This window comes from Myripristis murdjan, chromosome 20, assembly GCF_902150065.1.
Source record: "Myripristis murdjan chromosome 20, fMyrMur1.1, whole genome shotgun sequence".
In the NCBI taxonomy this organism is placed as follows: Eukaryota; Metazoa; Chordata; class Actinopteri; order Holocentriformes; family Holocentridae; genus Myripristis; species Myripristis murdjan.
Genome location: NC_043999.1, coordinates 11591551 through 11616717, shown reverse-complemented (window position 1 = coordinate 11616717; position 25167 = coordinate 11591551). Strand labels below are relative to the sequence as shown.

General features: G+C 41.9%; 3 protein-coding genes across 3 annotated transcripts in view; all 3 read right to left on the bottom strand.

Moving 5' to 3' along the window:
• The window catches only part of ptprn2 (protein tyrosine phosphatase receptor type N2), a 117931-nt gene extending 116799 nt beyond the window's left edge, over positions 1 to 1132 (bottom strand). The window contains exon 1 of the mRNA XM_030079828.1: positions 1048 to 1132. Coding sequence (XP_029935688.1) covers positions 1048 to 1132 — 85 coding nt within the window. The remainder of the gene's footprint in view (positions 1 to 1047) is intronic.
• Positions 1133 to 2309: 1177 nt separating this feature from the next.
• Positions 2310 to 19509, bottom strand: ncapg2 (non-SMC condensin II complex, subunit G2). The gene is made up of 27 exons (XM_030079078.1): positions 19436 to 19509; positions 19111 to 19229; positions 18471 to 18668; positions 18161 to 18275; positions 17866 to 18023; positions 17389 to 17523; positions 17181 to 17275; positions 16388 to 16544; positions 16139 to 16231; positions 15900 to 16025; positions 15472 to 15651; positions 14940 to 15092; positions 13748 to 13970; positions 12800 to 12897; positions 12369 to 12539; positions 12141 to 12211; positions 11879 to 12032; positions 11532 to 11705; positions 10789 to 10905; positions 10144 to 10290; positions 8527 to 8626; positions 7771 to 7970; positions 6599 to 6742; positions 4376 to 4479; positions 3939 to 4039; positions 3682 to 3781; positions 2310 to 3557 (listed from the first exon to the last, which is right to left on the bottom strand). Exons 2-27 carry the CDS (start codon positions 19186 to 19188, stop codon positions 3506 to 3508), a joined length of 3444 nt encoding a protein of 1147 aa, XP_029934938.1. The 5' UTR covers positions 19189 to 19229; positions 19436 to 19509; the 3' UTR covers positions 2310 to 3505.
• Positions 19510 to 19989: 480 nt separating this feature from the next.
• esyt2b (extended synaptotagmin-like protein 2b) overlaps positions 19990 to 25167 on the bottom strand; it is a 33077-nt gene continuing 27899 nt past the window's right edge. The window contains exons 16-22 of the mRNA XM_030079082.1: positions 24963 to 25112; positions 23416 to 23768; positions 22844 to 22942; positions 22368 to 22499; positions 21801 to 21906; positions 21232 to 21281; positions 19990 to 21120 (exon numbers count right to left, since the gene is read on the bottom strand). Of these exons, the coding sequence (XP_029934942.1) occupies positions 21075 to 21120; positions 21232 to 21281; positions 21801 to 21906; positions 22368 to 22499; positions 22844 to 22942; positions 23416 to 23768; positions 24963 to 25112 (936 nt within the window). The 3' untranslated portion in view covers positions 19990 to 21074. The remainder of the gene's footprint in view (positions 21121 to 21231; positions 21282 to 21800; positions 21907 to 22367; positions 22500 to 22843; positions 22943 to 23415; positions 23769 to 24962; positions 25113 to 25167) is intronic.

The window sequence follows — 25167 nt, the reverse complement described above, 5'->3', positions numbered from 1 at the left end:
TGAGACCTGCTTGCCTCTTTGGTTACAGTGAAGTTTATATTCGTTATGATCAGTAGGTTTCACACAGGTGTCTCTGTCTCTCTCTCTCTCACACACACACACGCACACACACCTCAGGCAGGAAGACGAGTATGAGATGCTGATTCCCCGCTCATCATTATGAAATCCTTTACTTCCGCCTCTGTCTTGTAATCTCAACAACAGGAGGCATTTATCACGGCAACCACTATAAAACGCCATACTTTGGAAATATGCCACATTTTGGAAAATTACAGTGTGCAGTGTTAGAGGCAGAGCAGGGAGAACAAATCAAGGATAATGAAAGATGTTCCAGCCAAGTCTGAAAATGAAATAGGGCCATATAAGAGACGTCCTTTCCTGAGGAGGTGTACGATATTATTATTAAATATTAAACTGGGATTTAAAATTGCATGCTCCTCAAGGGTATGTGCAGAGTAGTTTTCATGACCATGGGAACTATGAGGACCATTCAAAACCCATCTCAGCCCATTATTTCATTCCTGCAGACACATCAAATCAGAATCAGGCTTATTGATGCCTGAGAAGTTGACTTTTTCAATATATGGAAAATATACAAACATGTATATATTTATCAAAACTACAGGAAATGCACTTTTCATATATTTTTCATTTGGCATGTCTCACAGCAAGCATTTTATCCATGAGTAAACAGGCCTAATAGATTGTTGTTAGTCACTTTAGTCACTTTCCTGTTGGATCCTCAGATTTCATCCAATCTGCTGCTCAGGGACAGACATAATGCATGCATATCTCAAGTGGGCGATGGCACTTTTACTCTCCGGAACCACAAAATGACACTCAACAGGGACGTTTTACTAACTTTTTATCAAGAGATGACAATGTTTGTGTAACCAGCCCCTGCCAAGCCCCGTCGTTCAGGGGGGTTTTAGCACCACGGACAGAGCCAATATGGCAGGACAACACCTGGGAAACGAGATGCTGTTAATTAAAGAAAACAGTAATTAGTAGACAAACTACAAAAACAACAAAAAGGAGGCCACTTACCAAATTTTCGGTCAGCGAGGGCAGGCGGATGGCAGAGGCTGAGAGCCAATGCAGCGAGGAGGATGGGACACCACAGTGAATCCATACCGCTCCAGCCTATACTAATCCCATCGCGCACCGCTCCGCTAAAACAACATGGTGTGCAGCAGCTCACACTCTCTCTCACACACACACACACAGACTGGTCGGAACCGGCTGGACTAAGGAAGCATGTTTGGATCTGGATGGGGGAAAAGGCAGAGGAAACGGGTTGCACGGCACAGTGCAGCCGTTGTTTCAGCACCACAAACAGCACCCAGCTTCAGAGAGGAGCCCCTCCTAAGTTTCTGACGTCAAGGCACACATGGCGAGGGGAGATGCATGCAGCATGTAACAGCGCCTTGGCCCTGAGACTGAATGGACGGCAGATGACACAAGAGAGTGATGTACTACTTATTTATACTGACTGATCGCTGCCCCGGAGCCATGTAGGCAGGAGGAAATTTGGAAGAAAGGAAGCTGAGAGTAGCTATACATCTTATTACGCTTACAGAAAAAAAAAGAAAGAAATATTGTGTTCCCATTTCACATTCTAGAGGAAGGCAGCAGCAAAATCAAAGCAAAACTATTATTCGTGACTACAGGAATATTATACAGATACCACAGGAGGCAAAATGTTTACCACTCCTCCAAAAAAGAAAGTTGACACCGGCCATGAGAAGAAAATGACATGGAAACTTGACAGAGGGCAAAATAAAAAATAAAATGAAAGACAGAAAGAAAGAAAGCAAAAAAGGAAGAATCTTGAGGTTTATTATCCCAGACTCAATGGTGATCCTGTCTGATTTTTGCAAATCTAAATTTGAGGATCCTGTTACAATATTTGGCCATAATGTCCATTGTTAATAAACCCATAAATCCTATTTCAAGTTTCTTTTTCTTTCTTTCTTTTTTTTTTTTTTTTTGGACAATTCTTATTTTAATATTTGTCAAGTTTCTTTTTTAGGAGAGTATATAAACCATATACAGCATGGTAGGGTCACTACAAAAAACACTGCCACAGACTCACAAGTTCCTTTAAGGATGCTATGATTCCTCATTAGAGCTGATCACCTTAAATGTGAAATGCAACTGAGAAAAAAAAAAAAAAACATTTAAAACAGCCCTAAAGGTGACTAGATCTGACCTCTTTGGCCTTAAAATAATAACTTCAGAAGTTAATGTTCTATTTATTTATAGTTACCGCTTGACAGACTCATGAAGCTGAACACATGGAAATGAGGTTGGTTGATACAATTTGATTTATTCTTTTAGTTAGTACATCCAAATCTATTTGTTGACAAACTTACAGATAGAAAAACATACACTGTAAGAAGAAAATAAAAAGAAAACATACATATGCAATACTCTAAACAGGGTGACAGTGGAGTGAAAGGACTCTGTTAGCTTCAAACAAGAAGCCAGTCAATCCAAGAAGCTGTACGTTATTCTTGCGGTGTGGGAGAAGTCAATCAATATTTGTTAACATCATCAATTCTCTCACAAAGCACAAAGCCTGAGAGACAAGACCCAAGTAATGGCTGCCACCAAGCTATAAATAAGCACAAGTGGAGCTAAGCTGGGAGGAGAAAGAAAGAAAGGAAGAAAAGAAGAGCAAGCAGGTCCCCATATGTCCCTTGTCCCTCTCGCTTTAGTTTCCAGTCCAAATTGTATTTTTAATTTTGATCACCAAACCAAATTCAAATATTTCCTGTGTCATTTTTACCTGGCTGCTGTGGGGTTAGCTGTGCTGGCAACATATCTGGCTGTCACTGTTGTTGATAAACTATAAACTCTAAAGGCTGAGACTCTGTGTGACTTTGGCAGCACCAGACTGAGGACACACATCCTGCCAGTAATAAGGAGGAGTCAATTTCCATTAATACAAAATGAACTTTTCCTTGAGAACAGAAAAAGGTGGTCAAAAGCTTTGCCAAAATGGATGTTGACAAAAAGTTTCACACTCGAAACTTTGTTGCTGCAAAAACTCCTCTCTGCTGTAAGGAGGCTACAAGCCAATCTACCACCGAGAGTAAAAAAGATGGAAGAAAACATGTTACAATCTCCTGAAAATAATAATATAATAACATATTATTATATTACTTATAATAATAAGTAAAATCCTTATGTCAAATGCCCAGTTTGCCTATGGGGTTCATGAATTTTCATCTTACCTTAACACATTTCTTGTATTTCTACTTGTAATACACACACAAAGCAGTCAATCACACCTAGCAATTATACTGGCTAGGTATTTGTTCTAACTTTATTTTATGCGAGTGATATTGACAGATAGAAACACATTGACAGACAAAGATATATGGCTGCTATCCTTCCAGCATTATAGACATAATACTGCTCCACCCCGCTTCATTAAACACAACTGTAAAGCAGAAGTTACATATCACACAGGCCCAAAATAGTTGCCCAAAAAGGAAGTTCATAAATCCAGAATGTCACTCAAGGTCGTTACAGCAGATTGATAAATACACCTGGGGGAAAAAAAGAGAGAGGATGCTCAAAGTCATTGCAGTTTATGCACCAAATATTAATGCACAACTTCTTTGACCCCAGATAATTCAAAGAGGACAAAAAAAAAATGTGAACATAACCTACCTCTGGATGTTTCCGCCGTCTTCAGCTGCGACGGCGTATTTCTGAAGCTGCCTCTGGACGGATATCGCTGCGCTCTTCAAATCTGCGTTCATCTTCCCCGCTGAATAACGAACAAACAAATGCAGACAACAAAGTGGTGAAGTTTTTAATCAGCATACTCTAACAGGAGTTATCTGAGAGCAATATCGAGTGTTCAATAAATCTGCTTTGACAGAAATTACAAGGGTGAAAAGTAATTGAAAGCTGTTTGAACTCACTGTGTTTGATGATGGCCAAGATGTGCAGGACGGCAGCCAGCTCAGTCAGACAGCTGATGGCCTCCGAGTCCAGAGACGAGTTGATCTCAGTCAAAAAGGCCCTGAAGGAAATGCACAAGATTTGATTTAAAAGATGACAATTAATTCTGTTGATAGGCTCATGATTGTTCATTATGTCTCAGCTCTACTGAAGGCAAAAGTCAATTTAATGCAAACTGGATTGCTTATGAAAGAAAATTATAACACGGCATCCGAGTTAGTCGCGCGGGTCTCAGGAGAAAAACAGGTGAGGAGGTGAAGAGGCATATTGTTTCGAGAAAGAACGATAGTCTGAGTTGAGGTGAAGTTCAATTGGCCCTGGTAGATTTTTAGCCCCAGTCAGATTAAGTGGACTAAAACAAAACAGCAAACAAACAAAACAGCAGTCTGGTTGTTACCTGGTAATAGGAGACGAGGAGAGGAGAACAGACAGCAGGATGCTGGACAGAGGAGGCATGTCCTCCACAGACTCTGGTGTGATCACCTCCTCAGGATGGGAAACCTTTATTTTAAAAAAAAGAAAGCGTAGAAGGTATATTATAAACCTGAGAAAACAGTTTTTTTCATAGCTGAAGTGTCCTGGCAAATCATTTTCTTCATTACATTGCTCATTACACTCAATCAAGTCCTTAATCATTGCCATTTACATTCACAGCTCTTTTAAAAAGCTAATGTATGTATGGTGATGTGTGCACCTCATAAAAAAAAAAGAACTTAATTGCTGCTTGCCAAATTATAGAGATCATTAGCACTAGGATGCCTGAGGAATGCCAAACAGAGATTTTTTCCCCCTGCCTTTGGCACATGGAAGCTGATTTCTAGGCTTTTTTTTTCTTTTTAGAATATTAAAACAACATTGTCATGTCATAGCTTGTTTGTTTGATTGGCTCCCAGATTAACAGCCCTCTTAACAACACAACCCCCCCCCCCCCCCCCCCCCCCCCCCCCCCCCCCCCCCCCCCCCCCATCCCTACTCAAGCAAAGCTGCAGGCCCTGGTGGTGTCAGCCCCAGGGTGCTCAGAGCCTGCGCCACCCAGCTATGAGGAGTAATTCACAACATCTTCAAAATGAGCCCGAGTCTTCAGAGGGTCCCTGTGCTGTGAAAGACATCCTGCCTCATTCCCGTGCCTGAGACGCCGCAACTGAGCAGCTCCAAGGACTACAGACCAGTGGCACTGACCTCTCACACCATGAAGACCCTGGAGAGACTCATACTGGAGCAACTCCGGCCCATGGGCAAGCCACTCTTGAATCCCCTCTCCTGTTTGCCTACCAGCCCCAACTAAGAGCTGAGGACACCGTCATTTAGCTGCTAAACCATGCCTTCGCCCACCTGGACAATCTGGCGTGCACTGTCAGGGTCATGTTTTTTGACTTCTGCAGTGCTTTCAACACCATACAGCCGACTCCACTGGGTGAAACGCTGCAGGCAATGCAGGTGGATGCCCCTCTCGTGTCCTGGTTTGTTGACTACCTGCATGTGCGCTTGCAACGCTGTGTGTTGGACAGAGTGGTCAGCAAACATCGGGGCCCCGCAGAGGCCAGTCCTGTCTCCCTTCCTCTTCATCCTCTACACCACTGACTTCAAATACCACTCAGAGTCCTGCCATCTTCAGAAGTTCTCTAATGACTCTGCCACAGGTGGTTGTTTCAGGAACGGTTATGACGTTTGAGTACAGAGCTGTGATAGGAAACTTTGCCACAGTGAGCTGCATGTGGTTCTGCTCACACCATGTGACAGAGACTAGGGAGCTGGTTGTGGAACTGAGAAGGGCCAAGTCACCGGCGACCCCTGTTTCTACCCAGGGGTCTCAGGTGGACATCGTGGAGGATTACAAGTACTTGAAGTGTACATAGACAATACATTTGACTCGGCTGAGAACACTGAAGCCCTCTACAAGAAGGGCCATCTCTACTTTCTGAGGAAGCTGAGGTCCTTTAACATCTGCTGGACGATGCTGAGGATGTTTTATGAGTCTGGGATGGCCAGCGCTCTCCTGTTTGATAAGGCATCCTGGGGCAGCAGGTTGAGGGCAGCGCACACCAACAGACAGACTCAACAAACTGATCTGCAAGGCTTGTGACACTGTGGGGGTGGAGTTGGACTCTCTGGTGGTTGCGTCAGAGAAGAGGACGCTGTCCAAACTACGTGGCATCTTGGACGATGTCTCCCACCCACTTCCTTGAGCAAATGTAACTGACCCAATTTCCCCTCAGGGATCAATAAAGTATTTCTGATTCTGACTCTTTGATAGTGTTATCTGTTTACTGCTTTGAGAGCTACTTTCTTTTTTCTCTTTTGTGTTGACATTATGTATGTGTGCTTTGACAATAAGTATATTTAAATGTTAAGAAAGCCCAAATGGATTATTTCAGCAATTTTTGCCATTATTAGACAGCTGAAAGTGGAGAGGGGGATGTCCTGGGCCAGATTTAAACCCAGGACACTAAGCCACCATGATGCCCCTCAAAATTCATTTTTTTTCTCTCTTTCTCCATTGAATTTATTAATGATGATTTGAAACTTAGCTTAACAAGTTCCAGGTTTTCCAGGACACATGGCATACCTGCAAAATCCAATATGAATGCCATTAAATATCTAATTTAATGACAGCTCACACCTTTTGCAGCACATGTCTCCTCTCCACGATGATGACAGCAAACAGAGTGGAGAAAACCCCACTCAGGGGGTTGGCCGGTACATCTTCCCACATCTGCACCACCCGGAGGAAGTCTGTCATGCCGGACACAGCAGACTGGCACAGCTAGACCGAGGCACAAAGAGTCAGAGAGTTAGAACATGAACAAACACTACCAACTGGACGGGATGAACGCTACTGACAGATTCTTTCTGTGATAAAAGGATTTCCTAGACACAGCTACAACACAAAAATATTTCTACTCTAATAACAGCTGCGCCTCAGTAACAAAGGCAATGTAGAAGCTTTTGTAAGACATTTAAAGACACATTTTAGCAAAATTTAAGCCTGGTTTTGGATACAACATTGATTTATCATTCTAAAAAAGCACTACAGCAGGCAAGTATAAAGGGAACTAATATACTGTATATTCAATTCAAGGCAGATGTCCGCTTTAGGCAGGAATATGTCTGGTTATTAACCAGATGATATTATAAACTATAATTTATGTGAGCAAGCAAGGTTCTATTATATTAAATTTATCCATTACCTTACCCCACAGAACTTGATTATGATTTTTTTTTGTATTTCTGCTTTATTTGACAGTCACAGTCGAGGGAGAAGGACAGGAAAGACAGGGGTGAGAGAAGGGATGACATGCAGCAAATGGCCTGAGGACGGATTTGAACTCAGGCTGCTGCGATCAGGACTCAGCCTGAACAAGATGCACGGCTCCTATCTGGTGAGCCACAGGGGCGCCCCTTACCCCACAGAACTTAAGAGATAAGTAAAAGGACTGTCTTTGATTCTCTCTACACGAAAGTATAAAGTGAGTTGGGCAAATCTAGACTAGGCATTTTCCCAGCAGCTAAGTATAATGGCAGTATGAGGTATGATTGTTGACTGATGCAAAAGAACTTGAATAATTCTGACAAAAAATGCTTTGTTGCCAGTAACACCCCATTTATTCAAATTTAAGGCTATTTGATGTTTTTAATATAACTATAAAGTTTACGATATGTTAAAACTTTTTGAGGATCTGCAGACGTCCTGTTTACAGAGATAAGAAGGAGATAAACAAAAGCAAAAGAGGTAGAGCTGATTCACCTAATACAAAAATAGATCAAAACAATGGGGGATAATGTTCAACACACCTGTTTTCCTTCCTCTGGCTCCTTCCTGAGGCAGCGAGCCAAGAGCTCCACAATCTTCTGGAAGATGTTGGCCACTACTCCCAGAATGACGGTGGTCGGGTGCTTTTGGTCCTCCTGGCCCTGGTCTTCCTCAGGGGTGTAGCTTTCTGCCACCTCCTTCAGGACAGACAGCATAGGGGGAACGCACAGGTAGCCCTTCTCTGGAAATATAACAGAAACAAACATTTTAGCCGTTTTGTATGGAAGTTAGAGCAGAATAACTCATGCATGTGTTCTTTTGGCTGTGAAATGAACACTAGCTTCCGTCGAATTGAATAACTTGCAGGCAAAAAACACTGTGCACAACCAAGGCTACTAAAGTGATGGGCTGCATATAACTAACTTGAAAGTTCAACACAATCAAAAAGGAGTTTGTACACCAAAGTCCATCAAAATATTCTTTTAATCCAGTTTCTTTAAGTAATATCACTGTGCAATGACTGCACCACCAGCGACGGCTTAGGCTGAAATGTGCTTTTTACCCTGTGTTGTAATTATACTTGTAGAAACTGGATTACAGGACCACTTTGATGGAGTCCTTTTGATTCTTGTGAGTTGAATAACTTGGCAAAAGAACAAAGTGCAATTAGTTAACTTCCAAAACTACCTCTGACTTGAAACAGCAAATTTAAATCCCATACTCTCTCTCCTCAATAGCATGCGCCCTTGCTGTATGGTTCTTAGGACATCACTTACATAGAAACTCAAGATGCTCACCTGAGAGGAGGATGAGGGAGCACAAGTGGAGGATTTGACCCTTGAACGTTTCATCCCCCAAACCCACCAGCAAAACATCTCGGCACACCGTCAGGAAACTCTGGTGAAACGCATCAACATCAGGTTGCACAAAAAATGAAAACAGAAACAGATATGAGCCAACATCTTAGAAATTGCATGTCACCTGAATGTTCACTGCCACTGTTAAAGCTTTCTACACTCCTGCACTGCTGGGAATGGGGAAACAGTTATCCTACTTGAACTAGAAGAGCACTGAGACAAATGGAGGGATTATTTTCAATATCTGATCGAAGCAGCCATGCGGCGACAGGCTGGAGAGTAATGACACAAATAGGGAAATAAGGCCACTTGAAAAAGGCAGCATGAGCTCAGGGAGGACAAGCATCGAGCATGTGTAGACTGGAGCGTAACAATGTATGAGCAGTCTAAATTTACCGAGCAGAACTGAGAGTCATGGAAGCAGGAGGTAAAAAGGCTCCACAAAAATTAATGTTCTGGATAACAACATAATAGCACATAGACATATAGAGTGTGGGTCCGGGAGAAAATGACTATCACCAAGCACAAGACAAAGCTCTAAACTCAGGCAATTTATGTACAAAGAGAGATGAGTCCGATTAGTCTAATTCTGCCTGTTTTAACAACTTGTTAGAAGCACGGGGGTCGTCTTGGTTCTACTGACTTAATTAGCAAAAGACTTACGACAAAAATACTTTTAGGAAATCCAGATATATTTATTTCCATCTACTCTGTCCACTGAATCATCCATCCATATAAAAACTCGCTGTAGGAATGACCTGACAGGAGGGCTCAGTGTGGAGATGCTTGCTTAACATCAGCAAGCATGAGAGAATTTTAATTGTGTTATGATTTTGAATTTTCTTCTACTTCATATAGATTATAGATACTGTACATACAATTAAGGAGATCAGTTGAGTGTGATAAGATTAGAATCTGAAAAGCGGATGGCATGATCAAACAATTTAACAAAATGTGCTGTCATTGTACTAGATAAAATACACACATCTCATCAGCCTAAAGCTAAAACTGGGGCTCTTAATAAAGAAAAGAGTCTCATCCTGATCCCTGATTTAAGACCCCACGATTTGATTATCATATATATCGTCTTTATGGTATAGAGACGATCGGATATCATCTCTATACTAGAAATGACAGATATCTCAACAATGGTCTTGAAATACAAAACTGTCTTCTACATCTGAGGCGAGCGAGCTATCTGCACCGAGAAAGCTCATCTATTTTTACTCTTGTCCTTTTGTTATCCTTTGGCATTAAACAGTCACAGACCAGCTGAGCAGGTAAACATGAGCACTATTTTTACACAAGTTACATGATGTCTGACTTCTTCGGTCCTTAACATTCAAACAGGTATCTATATGTCAGGCTACTGACGTGCAAAACTGCCTGTTTCAGTTTGACTAAAGTAGCTGGTGTTGTTATATATATATATATATATATATATATATATATATAAATAACTGTACTGTATATATATATATATATATATATATATATTTTATTTATTTTTTTTTTTTTTAATGATCCCTTTTCCTACACAGCAGTAACAGAGCTCACCTCAGTGATTTCTCTGGCCAGTGACTGTGACGTCTCTGATTCAGCCCCGTCATCGTCACTACGGTTAGCCAGGAAGGGCAGCACCCTCTCAGCCACCCATGCTGCCTCGTTCTCCAGGGACAGCAGGTAGTCACGACCCTCTGAGGACTGGGACCCATGCAAAATACATTCAAATACGTGATTTTTTTGGTTTGTTTGTTTAACTTGCTTTTGTTGTGTAACATAATAAATGCTCAGAGCAAAGGGAATGATCTGTCTGGGGAGAGTGAATGACAAGTACTACTGTCGAGGTGCCCTTGAGCAAGAGCCAGACTGTAAGCTGCTCCTGTGGGCCTGCTCAGTGACAAACACTGCAGTGGCACGGACAAAAAGCTCCCAGGTGTTAGCACGAGTGACTGTACAAATGCAATGTGGGTTGTTGCTATAAGAGCAACTGTCCTCAGCTGAGTCCTTTATATTCCACTGTTTTTACTCCATGGTTTTAATTATCTCATGTCTTTTCTTCCTGTATTTTGTTAGGATTGGAGGATATTTTTTTTTTCTCTTCCCTTATGTGAGGAAAGTGAAGGAAAAATATTTTATTTGGCTACAAGTGGAAAATGGAATGGGAAGCAGTGATTCATAAGTGGAGGCAGGAAGACTCACGTTATGCTGCAGATGTGCACCAAGTCGGCTGTGGAACGTGAAGGCTTTCAGTGCTGTCTGGACGCTGGGATCTTTAGGATTAGCTGTGGTGGAGCTGAGGTGATTGTACAGCACCGACTGTTGAGACAAACATCAAGAGTAATTACACATAGACACACAGATCAGATATGGTATTGATTTGTAAAATTTGACCCAGATCTAATTAGGGATGTCACAAGAATCAATACTTAGGTACTGAGTCAATACCAAAACATTTGAAAACGTTACTAGTGTTTTTAGTACTACAGTACCAACAGTTACCTCACTCTATAACTTGGTGTTCTTAATCTAATGTAGCTTTAGCATGTAGGATTAAATATTTGAAACACCTAAAGCCATGTTTACAGGACAGCAAATCAAAATGGGAACATAAAATCACAGCATTGGATTTGTTGTTACAGCAGGACAGTTCCTCTAATTTGAAATCTGTATTTCAAATTCTACTTGAAGGATACAGGTCAGTCACTTGTGTTATTCTAATGTAGCCTCTAGGGTTAAAACACATGAAGTATCTGTTTATCTGTTATTGCGTATAAAAGGCTTCTTAAATAAGGGTGTGTGTAATGAAAGGGATTTCTGTTTTTGCCATGGTATTGAGAATCAGGTATTGAGAATCAGGAAATTTTATCTAGTCTTGTCTGTCAAAATTCTGGCATTATGACATCCCTTGGTCTGATCAGATGCAATAACAAACAGTGTCATACCCTCCAGGAGCCCAGGACTGTATGGAGCTGCTTCAGTGGACCCTGACTGAGAGCCAGGACGCTCGCCCGTGTTGAGGTGTGACTGAACAGGTAAACCAGGTAAGCCAGTGCCAGGTCTGGTTTGGCCTCCACCGTCTCCTGGATACGCACTGTTCGACTGGTACTCGCCTTGCTCTGTACAGTAGATGATATGAAAGTGACTTGAAGCTACACGAAATGAGCTACAACTAAGTATGTGTGTTCCGATTAGACCTCTATTCCCGCTCATCAAAATCATTAAACCCAACAGCTTTTTTTCCCAATTGCAAGATAAATTTGTTCTGATTCAAATCAAGCACTTGACTCACCGCCTTCTTGGGCAGGGCTTCGGTGAGCCAGTCAGTGACGAGTTCGAGAACGTCACCGACCTGGCCCCAACGACACAAGCAGTCTAACAGCTGACTGTATTCTGACGGGACAGCTCCTGGCTCCATCCTCCTCAGCCTGGACAGGACACCGCAGCTGGAAACAAAAATGTAGGATGTGAAACAACAGCTTATAGACAGGGAGACAAAAAGAGAAGGTGAAAAATCAACAGAAAGTGAAAGGCAGAAAGAAGTAAGCGTTCACCTGAATGTTGGGACTGCAGCTGGGGGCATAAACGAGGCCAGGAGCATGAGGGGAACAGTACAACGCTCATCCTGAAAGAAAATCAAGAGGGACAAAGTGTGTTATAGTGAGGAGAAACATTCACTACCAGTTCACTGTAGGGATAAAATTAATTTTAATACAATGAAAAATAAAAATTGGACCACTATATCCCTACATCATGATCAAAAACCTTGGCAGTTGATTTACCTCAAAGGTGTTGAAGTATTTGGACATAACACTGCCAAACTTGGCATAGGTGTACTGCTGGGCCTCTTTGTTGTGCTCCAGGGCTTTCTCGATGCTTCTCCACAGGATGACCAGCACCTCCAGCAGGCTGGACACAATGGCTGTGTCTTTCACCGACAGAACACGTTCAACCTGCCAAGGTAGCAAAGACAGTCCAGAGATATTTTGAAGATCTTCAAGGCACTATGCATAAAAATTACACACACAACACACAAAAAATATTTTTTCCAGTTTGCTGTGCCCTGCTAAGTCGTTTTTTTTTTTTTTTTTTTTCCCCATAGATTTGCCCTCCTTCAGCAGCTTCGGAGGAGAATTTTCAATTCAAAGCATTTCAAAGTAATCAAAATTCAAACTTGTTCTGAAGACAGATAGTGTGAGTGCTGCTGCCGTACAGTGCTGTTCTCCTTGTTGCCGTCGTTAATCTCAGTCAGGTCACAGTCATTCTGGACGCAGCTGTTCAGAACACGCCGTATGGACAGCATCAACTTTACTGCAACACAGAGAAAAAAAATTCAAGTAATTTTACAGAACAAGCTAAGCTTTGTTTAGTTCATTGTCTCCACTGAGTTGAAAACTGTATATAAACAGTAAATGAGAACCCTTAAGCATTACTTGTGCACCCTTAGGAAGGATAAGACCCCTCCCATCCCCACATTTTCCATTTAATGCCACTTGTTCATAAAATGTTTTATTTTCTGTAACTTAAAAATGTTACGGAAAGTAAAAAATATAGTGCATTATGGGGTACGATTTCATCAAGATGTTTATTTCTTCTTTCTTTCTGTTTTTTTTTTTTTTTTGTCAGCGTCTGGAAGAAAAACATATTGCAATCAGGATCGTGATGTGTATTTTCAGGCACAGCGGAAACAGTAAACATAATGGGGGAATTTCCCACCTTCCACATCTACTCTGACCTTTTAGTTAATTATATCATCTGTTCCTCCCCAGGAATTAAAAATAACCACACTTAGGAGAGCAATATGTCACAGATCTCATGAACTATATGGGTGATAGTCCAGGAAAAAGTATCGAAGTGAAGATGCAAAACACATTTGCAACCAAGTATGTCAACATCTTTAGGTTAAATGTTATTACCGTGACTTTTTTTTTGCTTTAATGAAACTGTTTCTACATGACAGAAAATCAGTTTCCTAATTTATTGGTCCAATGATTGAAAACTAATTACTTATGTGAACTAAAGTAGTCTTTTCTAGTTGTGCCAAAAATTCTGGAGGGCACAGTAAAAACAGAATGTGGGTTCAGTCACGCTGTAACCAACGAGCTGCTGTTATTTCATGGCTGACTGCACACAGACATCTATTTCTCCAAACCGCACTCACTTATGTTGGTGGGGGCTGTGTGTATGTAGGTGTACTGGTAGAACTTCCTGGCAGCCATGGGGTTCATCTGGACGAGGGTGATGCAGCGACAACACCACTCCTTCTCCGACTCGTTGACAGGGAAGAAGGATTTGAAAAGGAGGTTGACGATGCGCTTGGAGACGGGCTGGGAGTCGATAGCCAGGCGAGCCAGCAGGTGATCCATGCTACACACATCCCAAAACTGGACAAAGGCACAGATGACATCAGGGGAAAAACTTGGCTCCATTTACACCTAGCTTTAAAACTCACTTCTCATATCTGGATTTTGTCTAGATATGACTCAGCTAAATTACAGTTAGATCTGACATCAAAATGTGTTTTCAGCATAGACAGTAAAATCACATTTTCTTTGCCCACAGAAAATGCAGATTACAGCACAAGTCACCTCTTCTAGTAATTTGTCACACAACTAAAAGCAAAACACTTGTTTGTTCCTCATCCAAAAGTATCTTGACAATACATTTTGACACACGTGTTAACATCTGAGCTGCTGTGCATTAGCCTGATTTGTGTGCATGTCTGCATAGTTATTTCTGTTTACACAAATGCTATGTGTGTTGAGGATGCTTTGTATTTACAGTTGTTAACGTAGCCAAATGCATCTTTGATTCCAACTTTATCTCTCCCCAAAGGGCAATTGGATTTGCAGCAAAGCTACATTAAATCACATTAGAAAAAGACAAGACTGACTATAAAAGCTCCACAGCAAGGAGCGCCAAGCAAGGAAACAGACCTCTCAAAATACAGCATATAACAATGAATCAGTACCTGGACACAATACCATGTTACAACCATACAAACCCACACAAACACCAGCTCCCACTTTCTACCTGAATTAAGGCAGGGTGATGGCTGTGAGGATGAATGAGTGCATCTGGCTGTATTACTGGAGGGAATCTGAACCAGGTGCCCCTAGATATCATGCATTTTTGCTCCGACACAATCTGATCACTACCAGTGCCTAAAGGACTTTAGTGAATGTAAAGCAAGACCACCAATCTGTATATTTTTTTTAAATGTCCATAATTCAAAACAAAATAGTTCCAGGGGGGTTTAAACATACATACCCACATAACAAAATCAGAACTAATAAGAGTTAATCGACAAAAACTTTCAAAATGGACACACGAAAGAGAAAAGACACCCTTACCTTTGCAGCACGCACTGCTTTCACCTTGATCAGCATGTCAAGGAAAGCTGTGCGGACTTTCTCAGAGTTGTCATGAAGGCTGTACTTCAGAGCAGGCAGCAGCTTTTCCAGCAGTGGATGGCTAAGAGCATTGTCCAGGACAATGGTCAGGCACTGGAGGAAACACCAGACCCAAGTACGAGTCATTGCAAATCCTGTTTATTGGCAGTAATACCACTAACACTATTCCTGTTTGGGCTGAGAATAATGCCTGTAAATGTAGTGCCACAAAAAACCTCTGGACAAGGAATCCCTAATTCTTAAGGAAGTATTAAGTTTAATCCCTGACATGACTGCATGTTACTGCTATTTGGGTAAACCTGTTTAGCTAAAAGCTTAGTACCTGAGGAAGATTTTGTTTAGCCTTATATCAGCTGCAACTCTAGGAGACATATTCTACAGCCTCAGGAACACTATGTTTATATTTCCACTGATAATACACTTCTAGCCCCAAGTCCAATGAACTAGCTGGGGAGAAAGCGTCATTTCCCACCTTGAAGACAGCACAGCGGACATCAGGGGAGCTGGTATCAGCAGCCAGCTCCACCACCAGTTTCTTCAGGAAGTCTGTGATGACTGTAGGGGGCAGCATCTCCCAGCATGTGGCCAGGATCTTACACACCCCGAGGGTGGCAGTGGAGCGCACCAGGGGGTGAGGGTCGTCAAGGAGGCCCTGAGGATGACAGGCAGGAGCGTTGACAACAGCAATAAATGGAAAATAAAACAAAATATACTGTGGAGAATTTATTTATATAGTGGATACTCAGGTAATTTTGGGATCTAAAGCCCATGTTCACTCTCAGGTCCATTCAAACACCAGTTCCAAAAGGATGTTTGAATATTATATGTTATAATATTATATTATGCTACAATTGTGACCGTAATTGTTGCTTTTTGATTGGCCTAAGCAAAGCAGCTCACCATCAGTGTGTCCAGTTGCTTTTGAATAGTCTCATCTATTTCCTCGCTGCTCCGATCAGGGTCATGGATCGCAAAGGCCTCCGTGAAAAGGAGAGCGGCATTGGCTCGCACCTCAAAATTAGGAGCCTACAGGAATCACATGCAGTGAAAAACACAGTTATAATGAGTGGCAATAAAAAGAAAATGTTATACAGAGATAAAAGACAAGCATGAGCATAAAATGAGATCTGTAAGAGTACACTTAGAGCTCTCCAGAGAATGGGCTTGTAGAGTGTATACAGCATCTTGTCCACCATGCGGCAGCCCTTCCTCTTGTGGAAGTAGCTCACGATCTGGACATGAGAGGGGAAAATGAGAGATTAAACATGTATTTGCACGCTGTGACTGACGTTATTACAAAACAAAGCCGTAAAGAAACCCAGAGCAACTAAAGCATGCTCTGTCAAACATCTGATTAATGCAGAATAAACTATAAAATGACAGCCTACCTGACGGACTTTAGCATGGACAGGCGAAGCTCTGTGGAGCAGGATAGCGTGCTGCATAAAGTCTTGAATGCACAAGCTCTCAATCTTCTCCAGGAAGACTCCACTAGCCTTCTTCCATGCTCTGAAGTAGATCTCTGCTATATGATTAGTCAGGGCCCTTAAGTGAACCACAAAAGAACAATATTAGAACAATATTACTGGCAAACATCAGTAGAGATAAATTAGGCCTGCAGGGTAGCAAAGTGTATAGGTAGACCACCCTTCAACCTGAGGACCCATATTCAAGTTGGCAAAGATCTGTCCTACTGTAGCGTCCTTGAGCAAGTACCAGAGTCCTTTCCAGCTTCTACAGACATAAATCTGCATTTGTGTGTAATGCTTTTTGCATCACATCCTGCTAAGGGGGATTATGGTGCATACTGCTAAGGGGAATTATAGTACACACTTTTCAGGCAATGCAAAGCCCGTAGAGCCCTGAATAATGGAAATACAGTGTGTGTGTGTGTGTGTGTGTGTGTGTGTGTGTGTTTGCACACCAGGCACACCAAAGACAAATGAGCATCAAGCAAGGCTAATGCACTGTGCAAGTAACTGGGTGATTTCCTAAATGCAGGGGGTAGCTCAGTGCATGAATTTAAACAGTTTGTTCTTACACAACACTGGACTACTACCACAGCACTTTAGCTATAAGAGGTCCATTTTTACAGACTTTAAAAAGGCCATGTAGTTTCGCCCACTCACATCATGCATACACCTCCACCCAACCACCTGTGAAATGAAGTAAGCCTCTTACTTGGCAAAGAACTCCAGTTGGTTTTTGATGGTGGCGTGAATCATCCAGATGAAGTTGATGTTCCAGCTAAAGAGGAACACCAGGAATCGCTTTCCCTGTCACAAAATACACACTATCAGGCCGATGGCTAGCCCCAAAGGCAAAACCACAAGTATGGAAAAGCGATATGGACACAGACACAACAGATCTTTTGTCCCTCTCTACTCACATCGTCGTGTCTAATGTAGACGACATGAAGGAAGCACTGAAGCAACAGGTCGACTATTTGTTTGTTGTCCTCTGCTGTAAAGTCCAGGCCCAGAAGCACATCATGGAGGCCCCAAAGCCTCTGGATCTCAGCCCCCTGACAACACACACAACATGGAAGCAAGATGAACAAGGGTGCAGAAATCACATCAAGCCCCTAAATCCCCTCTGTCCATCAGCTACCTCTGTTTCAGCTAGCAGTACAAAACAGATGTTTGTGTGTCATGGCCACTTGAGGTGTCACTTTTATTCTGAGAGTTGCTTTCAGTGCTGTCAAGAGACTGCTGCATGCAGGTACTGAAAATTATGAAAAACAGCCGGAACTGAAAATAATGAAAAACAGCCAGAACTGAAAATAGAGGTCTCTGGTGGACACAGAGCTTTATGCCAGTCATTAGAAAAGCTCAGAGCTGCTTTAGAACTGAGGTCATATACTGACGGGTCTCTTCAAAAATAAGGTCTTCTGCAGGGAGATGAGGAAAGCAGTGCGGCCAAACTTCTCTTTCCCCTGCAGCCCTTTCTTCCACCAGGCTTCACACAGTTTGTGGATGTGGAGCTCCAGAGGTGTCTCCGAGACAGGCAGCACCACTAGAACATCTGAGGGAGAGATATAAAAAGAGGAAAGAGAAATCAGAAACCCATCTCACGGAGGGGAAAATAACCACCAACCTTTGCAAATGGAAAGACATCTATTTTAGCGGAGACAAAAAGCAGTGAGACAGCCAGACACCCACCATGAAGCCTGTCAGCACATTCCAGGAGAGAGATGTAAGTGTCACCATCTTGTAGGACCTTTAACGACACCATGGCCACTAGTGTGACACCATCCACAACAGACATGGTGTGTTTCTGAGGGAAAGGTAAATGCACAGATTGTCAAATAAATGCAAATTATAGGGAATATGCAAGCAACAATGTGTGGCGGCGTTTACCAGTGCCTGATTCATACATAATAACTTATAACTGCACTGAAAACAGACAGTACAAAGGAAAATGTATAAATGAAGTCCTTGCTCGGTCATCTAACTTGATTAGTGAACTCACTGGGTCTGAAGACACCTCCACCTCCATTCCCTGCTCCCTGTTCTCCCCCTTGTCCTGCCCCGGCTCCCAGCGCTCTGGGGGTAACTCAAGCAGGACATCCTGCAGCAGCGAGGCCAGTCTTCCCCACAGGGCCTCTCTCTGGTCTCTGGGCAGCTCCTGCAGCACCTCCTCCACATCGAAGGGCTCCGTTTTGTCCTTCTGCTCAACGGCACGGACAGGAGGAGGACAGAAACGACATGAGGCAGATAAAACAGAGCAGCTTTGGCTCCAGCCTCAGAGAGTTTTGGCTGGCTCGCTACATAAACAAGGTGACAAGTTGCATTCATTTAAACGTGTAGCTTTTAAAAGATGTTTTTAATGCCTGAAGAATGATGTTTGAGCCAATTTTTCTTTGCAAAGAACATAAACATGAAGCTGGAAACAACAATAGTCTTATCTGTGTGACTGAACTGATTTTAAACCCCATAATGAAAGAAACCATAGCTATTTGACTTAACTTACATATTGCATTAAACTGTTTCTTAACCTCTAAACCTTTTCTTAACACATTTAAATGGTCAACTTAAAGTAGCCGAGACACTTCCACAACCTGAGGTCAGCCTGTCCACTTTGCTCCATTAGAGTTAGTAAAGTTACTCACATGAAGTTGGATAAAACGGAGGAAATCCTCGACATTTTCTTTACAGACGGCGTCTAGAAACGCCTCTCGCTTGGACATGTTTTTAGCTTCCCGAGCACAGAGAGGACAGTCCGCAAAACCTGAAACGGTGTGAGGTTGAAGTTACATTACGATGCTAAATCAGCTAACGTTACTGCAACAACATAACAACAACAAACATGGCAGGCAGCTCGTCCGAGAGCGTTAGTGGATCAGTGAGTTACAAAAGTCAACTACAACACCAGCAAGTTAATCTGTGGGCACACAATTACAATCCTTTTTTCCACCAGAAGATAATATTTGTTACCTTTCTATTTATATTTTGATGTATCAACAGACGACTGACAGCCACCCACAAGCACATAAACCCGCGCAAATTTGGATCACTGTGCGTCATGACGCCGGGTTTGACGTTCCGCGTTTGACGTTACCTGTCATTGCCACCTGCTGCCACTGGATGGCGACAAATCACTTCGTATTAATGGGAACCCTGACTGTGAAGCATGTAATACTAGGACCTAAACGTGCTGTCTGCACTCATATGTGATCAGGGTAATAATAACACTAACACTAATACTAATATCCCTTTCTGCCCCTAAACACATTGAAGGACATTTTTTAATTAATTGATTAATTTGTTATTTCTATTTATTCATTTAATTCAAATTTCCAATTGATGTTTTTTGCAGTGGGTATAAAATTGATTTGCTCTTCAAGAAAACACCCTTTTTGTTTCTGAGTGCAAGGTATAATTCTTTCTCAAGATCACTTCAGCAGGATAGGAATTAGACCCTGAAATTCTCATCCCACGTAGATGCAATTCATTCTTATTGCACATAGAAACCAAGTCTAAACATAAGCTGGGCATGTTCACTATAGAATCCATTTATTCTTGAAAAGCCATGAGGCTTCATATCATTCAAAATTACAACTTTAAGATGCCAAAAATTACATAGTGAGTGTTTTTAAGGCACAGGATAGATAACAAGAAAAGCAGACATGAGTTTCTGAAAGTTCCAACAAACAAAACCATTAAAAATGCATGGCAAAAAAAAGAAAAAAAAGAAAAAAAAAAGAAAAAAAAACAGGTACAAGCCTATGGCACAGTAGTGTCATATTATCAAAACAAACAGTCAGGCAACACTGCTCAGAAAATGCAATAACCGATGTCTCTGCTCATATTCAGTTCATTCATTTTCATTTGGTTATAATGACAATCAGACTCTTCAAGTATCCAACAAACTGTAGCATTTTCATATCATACCAGAATATACAGCACTTGTTCGTAGCCCTAGTGTCCCCAGGTCTTCATCGTCTGAGGCAATATTCAGAAAACATCCCATATTGCACAATGCCCCCTTGATATATGCAGAGCAATCATTTGAATCTTTGCATAATGTGCATTCCATGTTTGAAAGCAAGCAAAAAATAACAAGAAGTGGTAAACAAAGATCAAATAACACTGCATGACAAAAACATAACAGATAGTCAAGACTGCTACTTGAATCTACTGTTGTGGCTGCGTGTGTCCCTTTGGTAAGAGTTTTATTCCAGAATAGGTCACAAGGTCTTAACAATTGCAGTGAGGAGAATAACAATTTTGATATAATTTCCTTTAAGGAAATATAATATATAGAACGATGCCATAAAAACCCCTGCAAACTGTAATAACTATATATAAGCTGTTGCATATTTACAGAAAACAGTGACAACATAGAAACGAGGCAGTCAATGCGTTTAAACACATTACATCCTGATCGTGGACACAGGAACGTTACTGAAATAATAGAAAATGCTTGAACCACTATCAACATGTCGACGTTTTTATCAAAAACTATATGAAAAATGAACTGTACACGAATGAAACAAAAGAAAACGATGTGCCCTCTGGTGAGCAAGATCACTATATTACAGCAGACGGATGATGCTGGGGTGTCGTGTCTTTCTCATGCATGGAGACTTTTTGGTGAACCGTCTTCAGTAAGATCATACCTGCAACAGAAAATGATCACATAACATTTTTAAGTACCAGCAGTTTTTTTTTTTTTCAGTCTAGATAAATCACTCATGCAAGAAAAAAAAGTCATGAAATACAAATTTTACCATTGTGTCCATCCTTTTGTTATATCCTCCCCGCTCAAATCTACCAGAACCTGCAATTGTACAGGAAATAGTGACAATTTTATATTCTTAAATAAAAACAAAAACCTTCAGTCTTCAATAATGAAACTAGTGTTAATGTTATATTCCTTTAAGTAAAACCTAAAGCGCTTTAAAATACAGAATGATACCAAAAAGGGTCAGAAAATAAAGTGGGGCACTGAAAAGCACCTGCTGAAAGTTTATTCAACTGAATTAAAGTTTCTGGGACAGCAGACACATCCATCACGGGCAACGGCGACTTTTACCCACAGGATAAACAGAACCGGAAACTGAATCAGAGAATTAAATCAAAAAAGATTTTTCCAAACAGCACAGATGTAAAATTAAAGGCCAAAAGGCAAGCATAAACTCTCTTAGCTGGCAGAGCTACGACAAATTCCACTTAAAAAGGTAAACCAGCAGTGACCATAAAACCTGGCAGGAAATCAATATCGAAATGCAGGGATTGGATTAGTGTGGCTGGCTTAACACCAATAATGGCCAAAAAAAACAAAACCTGCAGTAGTTACCTTTCCCAGCAGCCCTTTGTGTTTGGACAGGATGCTTCCTCCGTTTTTAACTGCTACATCCAGAGTCCTCCTGTGGAGCTCCACTATAGACACACTGAACTCAAACCTACACACACACACACAGTCACAGGTAAGTCATTATGCCAATCTATCATTCACTGATTCAGTTTTTTTTCTTTAGTGATGCAAGGAAACAAGACAAAAGTTTAAAAAAAAAAAAAAAGACTTTCTGGTGCATAAAATAGTTTCCTTCATCTGCTTCCTGTTTTCATTTGGCCCCGAGTTCCTCAGCTTGATTCTCTGAAATATCTAAGAAAACCTTTCATCATAACCATCCTAACCGGTTATGACACATCATAACCGGTGAGGCTGAAAAACAGCGATGTGTGGCAATACGAGGAAACACAAAACGTCTCTTGAACATGTTCAAGAGAAGGTCTCTAAACTGAGTTACACGCCTCAGACATGTAGAAAACATTTTAAGGAAAGAGTTTTCATGTATTTATGCCCAAAGCCTCATCATTTTTAGAGTACAGATATGCACCGCTGGGTCGTGTCTGGACTCACGTCTGGTCGTAAACAGGGTTGAGGGTCCTCTTCATGGTGCTCGTCTTCCTCCTCCCCGTTCTGCTCTTGTCAGGCAGCAAGTAGAGCCGGATGAAGGGATCTGAGCCGTCTTTGGTGAAGGCTATCAAGTTACTGAGGACACACAGGACAAAATGTTTTCAGTCACATGCTGCCGGGCACATGTTGCTCAAGATTATCCACGCTGATTCACTCTGAAATGGTTGTAGCTCCACAGGAAGCAAAACAAATTACATCAAGTTTGAAGCTGTTAATAGGGGGTTATATTGATGAATGCTTTGGCCAAAAACAGGATAAATCTGTGTGGAATGGTCCCTGCCAGGGTTAGGGGTTCAATTCCCACATGAAGAGGCACCCTAAAGTCTGAAAAATCCCTCTCCAGTTAAAAAAAAAAAAAGGCTAGCTGATGTAGCTTTCACAGAAAGTAAAGTGCAGTGTGTGCGATCGCAGCTTCTCACCGGCAGGCGTGCACCACCACGATGAGTTTATTCCTCTGGGAGCTGTGTCGTACAGTCAGCTGAATTTCACCCAGGGGGTACTGGCTGGGGGCCGAGCCGCTAAAAACACACCAGAGTCAGTCAGTGTCACTTATATAGACTGCAGCTGAGTGTGCTTCTGTAAGATGTTGACATATAAGACCCACATGCACCAGTCAGCTCAGTAGTAATGCTGATATGATAACCAAGCAGGTAGAGGCCAAAAATGATAAGTTGAGAAAATTGCATCCTTTGACTGTAACGCAGCCTTTAAAACTACAAAAAGACAGGACTTGTCATACCATGATATTATGATATCCAAAAATCTCAGACGATATCAAGTCTCACATCACAATATTGATAATAACATTGACATATCAGCCAGCTCTAATGGAAAGTAGTCAAACAACAGACTGATTAACAAAATGAGGCATCAAAATAAAATAAAAGCAGGAAAAGAAATCAGGAGAGGGAGAAAGATAGGGATACACACAGGCAGAGATACTGCAGGTGGAAAGCAGTCACAAAAATATTAAGTCCAATCTGCTATTTACTTCTGCAGCTGGCGGAGCCGTTGCTGAAGCTCCAGGGTGGCGAAGGGCAGGGAGATGTCCGAGGCCAGGCTGGGCGTGGACTCGTTGTGGGGAAGGTGTTTCTGGGACGTGGACATGCAGGTGCTCAGGTTGGAGGTGCTCCGGATCGGGCTGGCCGAGTACGGCTCGCCGTCCCGGTGCTGCAGGGTGAAGGTGGAGGCGTCTATGGGCGGCGGAGGGGTGGGCGGAGGCAGCGGGGACTCTGAGACGGAGCGTTTCTGGGACGGGGCGGAGACGGGCTGGGCAACGCTGGCCTTCCTGACCTGGACAGAGGAGGGCTGGTCTGATGTGCCTTGCTTCTCTAGGCACATGATCTGCGATGAAACAGGTGGAGGTTAGCGGGACAATGCATGAGCAGCTAAGCCACAGTTGCCATGTTTATATTGGCAGCCTTTAATTAAGAGTTATAGTAACAATTCACACACCCCAACTCTTTTCAGGAACTAAGTGCTAAAATAACATATTGTGCAAGTGTTTTACTTGAAAAATTTCCTGCAAAATACTCCAAACTCTTGGTGCTTCTAGATGTGTGTATGTGAGTTATCATGCATGTACACACAGCAAAAGGAGAGTCCTTAAGAAGGGGGTTTTCAGGGGATTTTCATGACACAAACAAGAGTTCTGCAACAGTAAAAGCCTGAACACAAACAGTTCAGAATATATAGGAACTTTAACATGATTGTAATAACGTGATTCCCTCCTTGGACTGATTTGATTCGAATCTCGCTACATCATTTGTGATTCAATACAGCAGGTCGATATTTTGATATGTTGGTAGTTATTTTCTGCTTGATCTAATGAGATTTGGTACAATATAATTCAATTTGCGTCAGTGCCATGTTGTGGCTGAGAGTGAGAGGGAGAAAGAAATGGGCTGAGAAGCAAAGATGCAAAAGAAAAACAGAGAAATAAGCCTTTGACTGTTGAATCAAGTCTCCCCAGTTTAGAGTCAGCCAACACAGTTTGTTAAAGGAATATTCCAATGTTTTTGTTTTTTTTTGGGTTTTTTTTTGGCAAAATGTCCTTTTTCCAGCTTACCCAGCTGAGACAAGGTGCTCGATACCAATGGCTCAAGTTCTTATGGGTAGCATTTTGTGTTAGCTTAGCATAAAGACTTGAAGTCTATGGGAGCCATTAGCCTAGCTCCAAGACATGCATTTGAAATACACATGAAACATTATTTAAATAAGAAAGCTTTGGAGTTGCTGTAAGTTTTATTTTTTCACTTTGAAGGAGCTCGGCTAATGGCTCCCATAGACTTCAAGTCTTTATGCTAAGCTAAAAAGAAATGCGACCCATAGAAACCAAACCATTGGACATACAGAGGTGAAAATGGTATCAAATATCTTATCTCAGTCTGAGTAAGTCAGTGAAAGGATAGTCCTGGATGTTTTACTCAGCACAGCGACATGTTACACAGGTAGCCCGGTCTCCTAAACTGGCATCAGCTAATCCTATCATGTCTAATAGATGCAGCACTAGTAACAAATAATGAAGTCAATTTTTACCCTCAGGGCCATCCTAAGTTTTATGGTGGAGCTGGGCCCTGAGTTCTTGAGGGAAAAGCTCTGAGTCAGCGTCATGTCCTCCTCTACCAGCAGGCCGCTCAGAGGCACCGCCAGATTACCCAGGGTACATTTGTGCTTGTCATCCTTCACCTGGGCACAAAGAAAGAGGACTTGAGTTGAGACATTGAGACGAGTCAGCTACTTC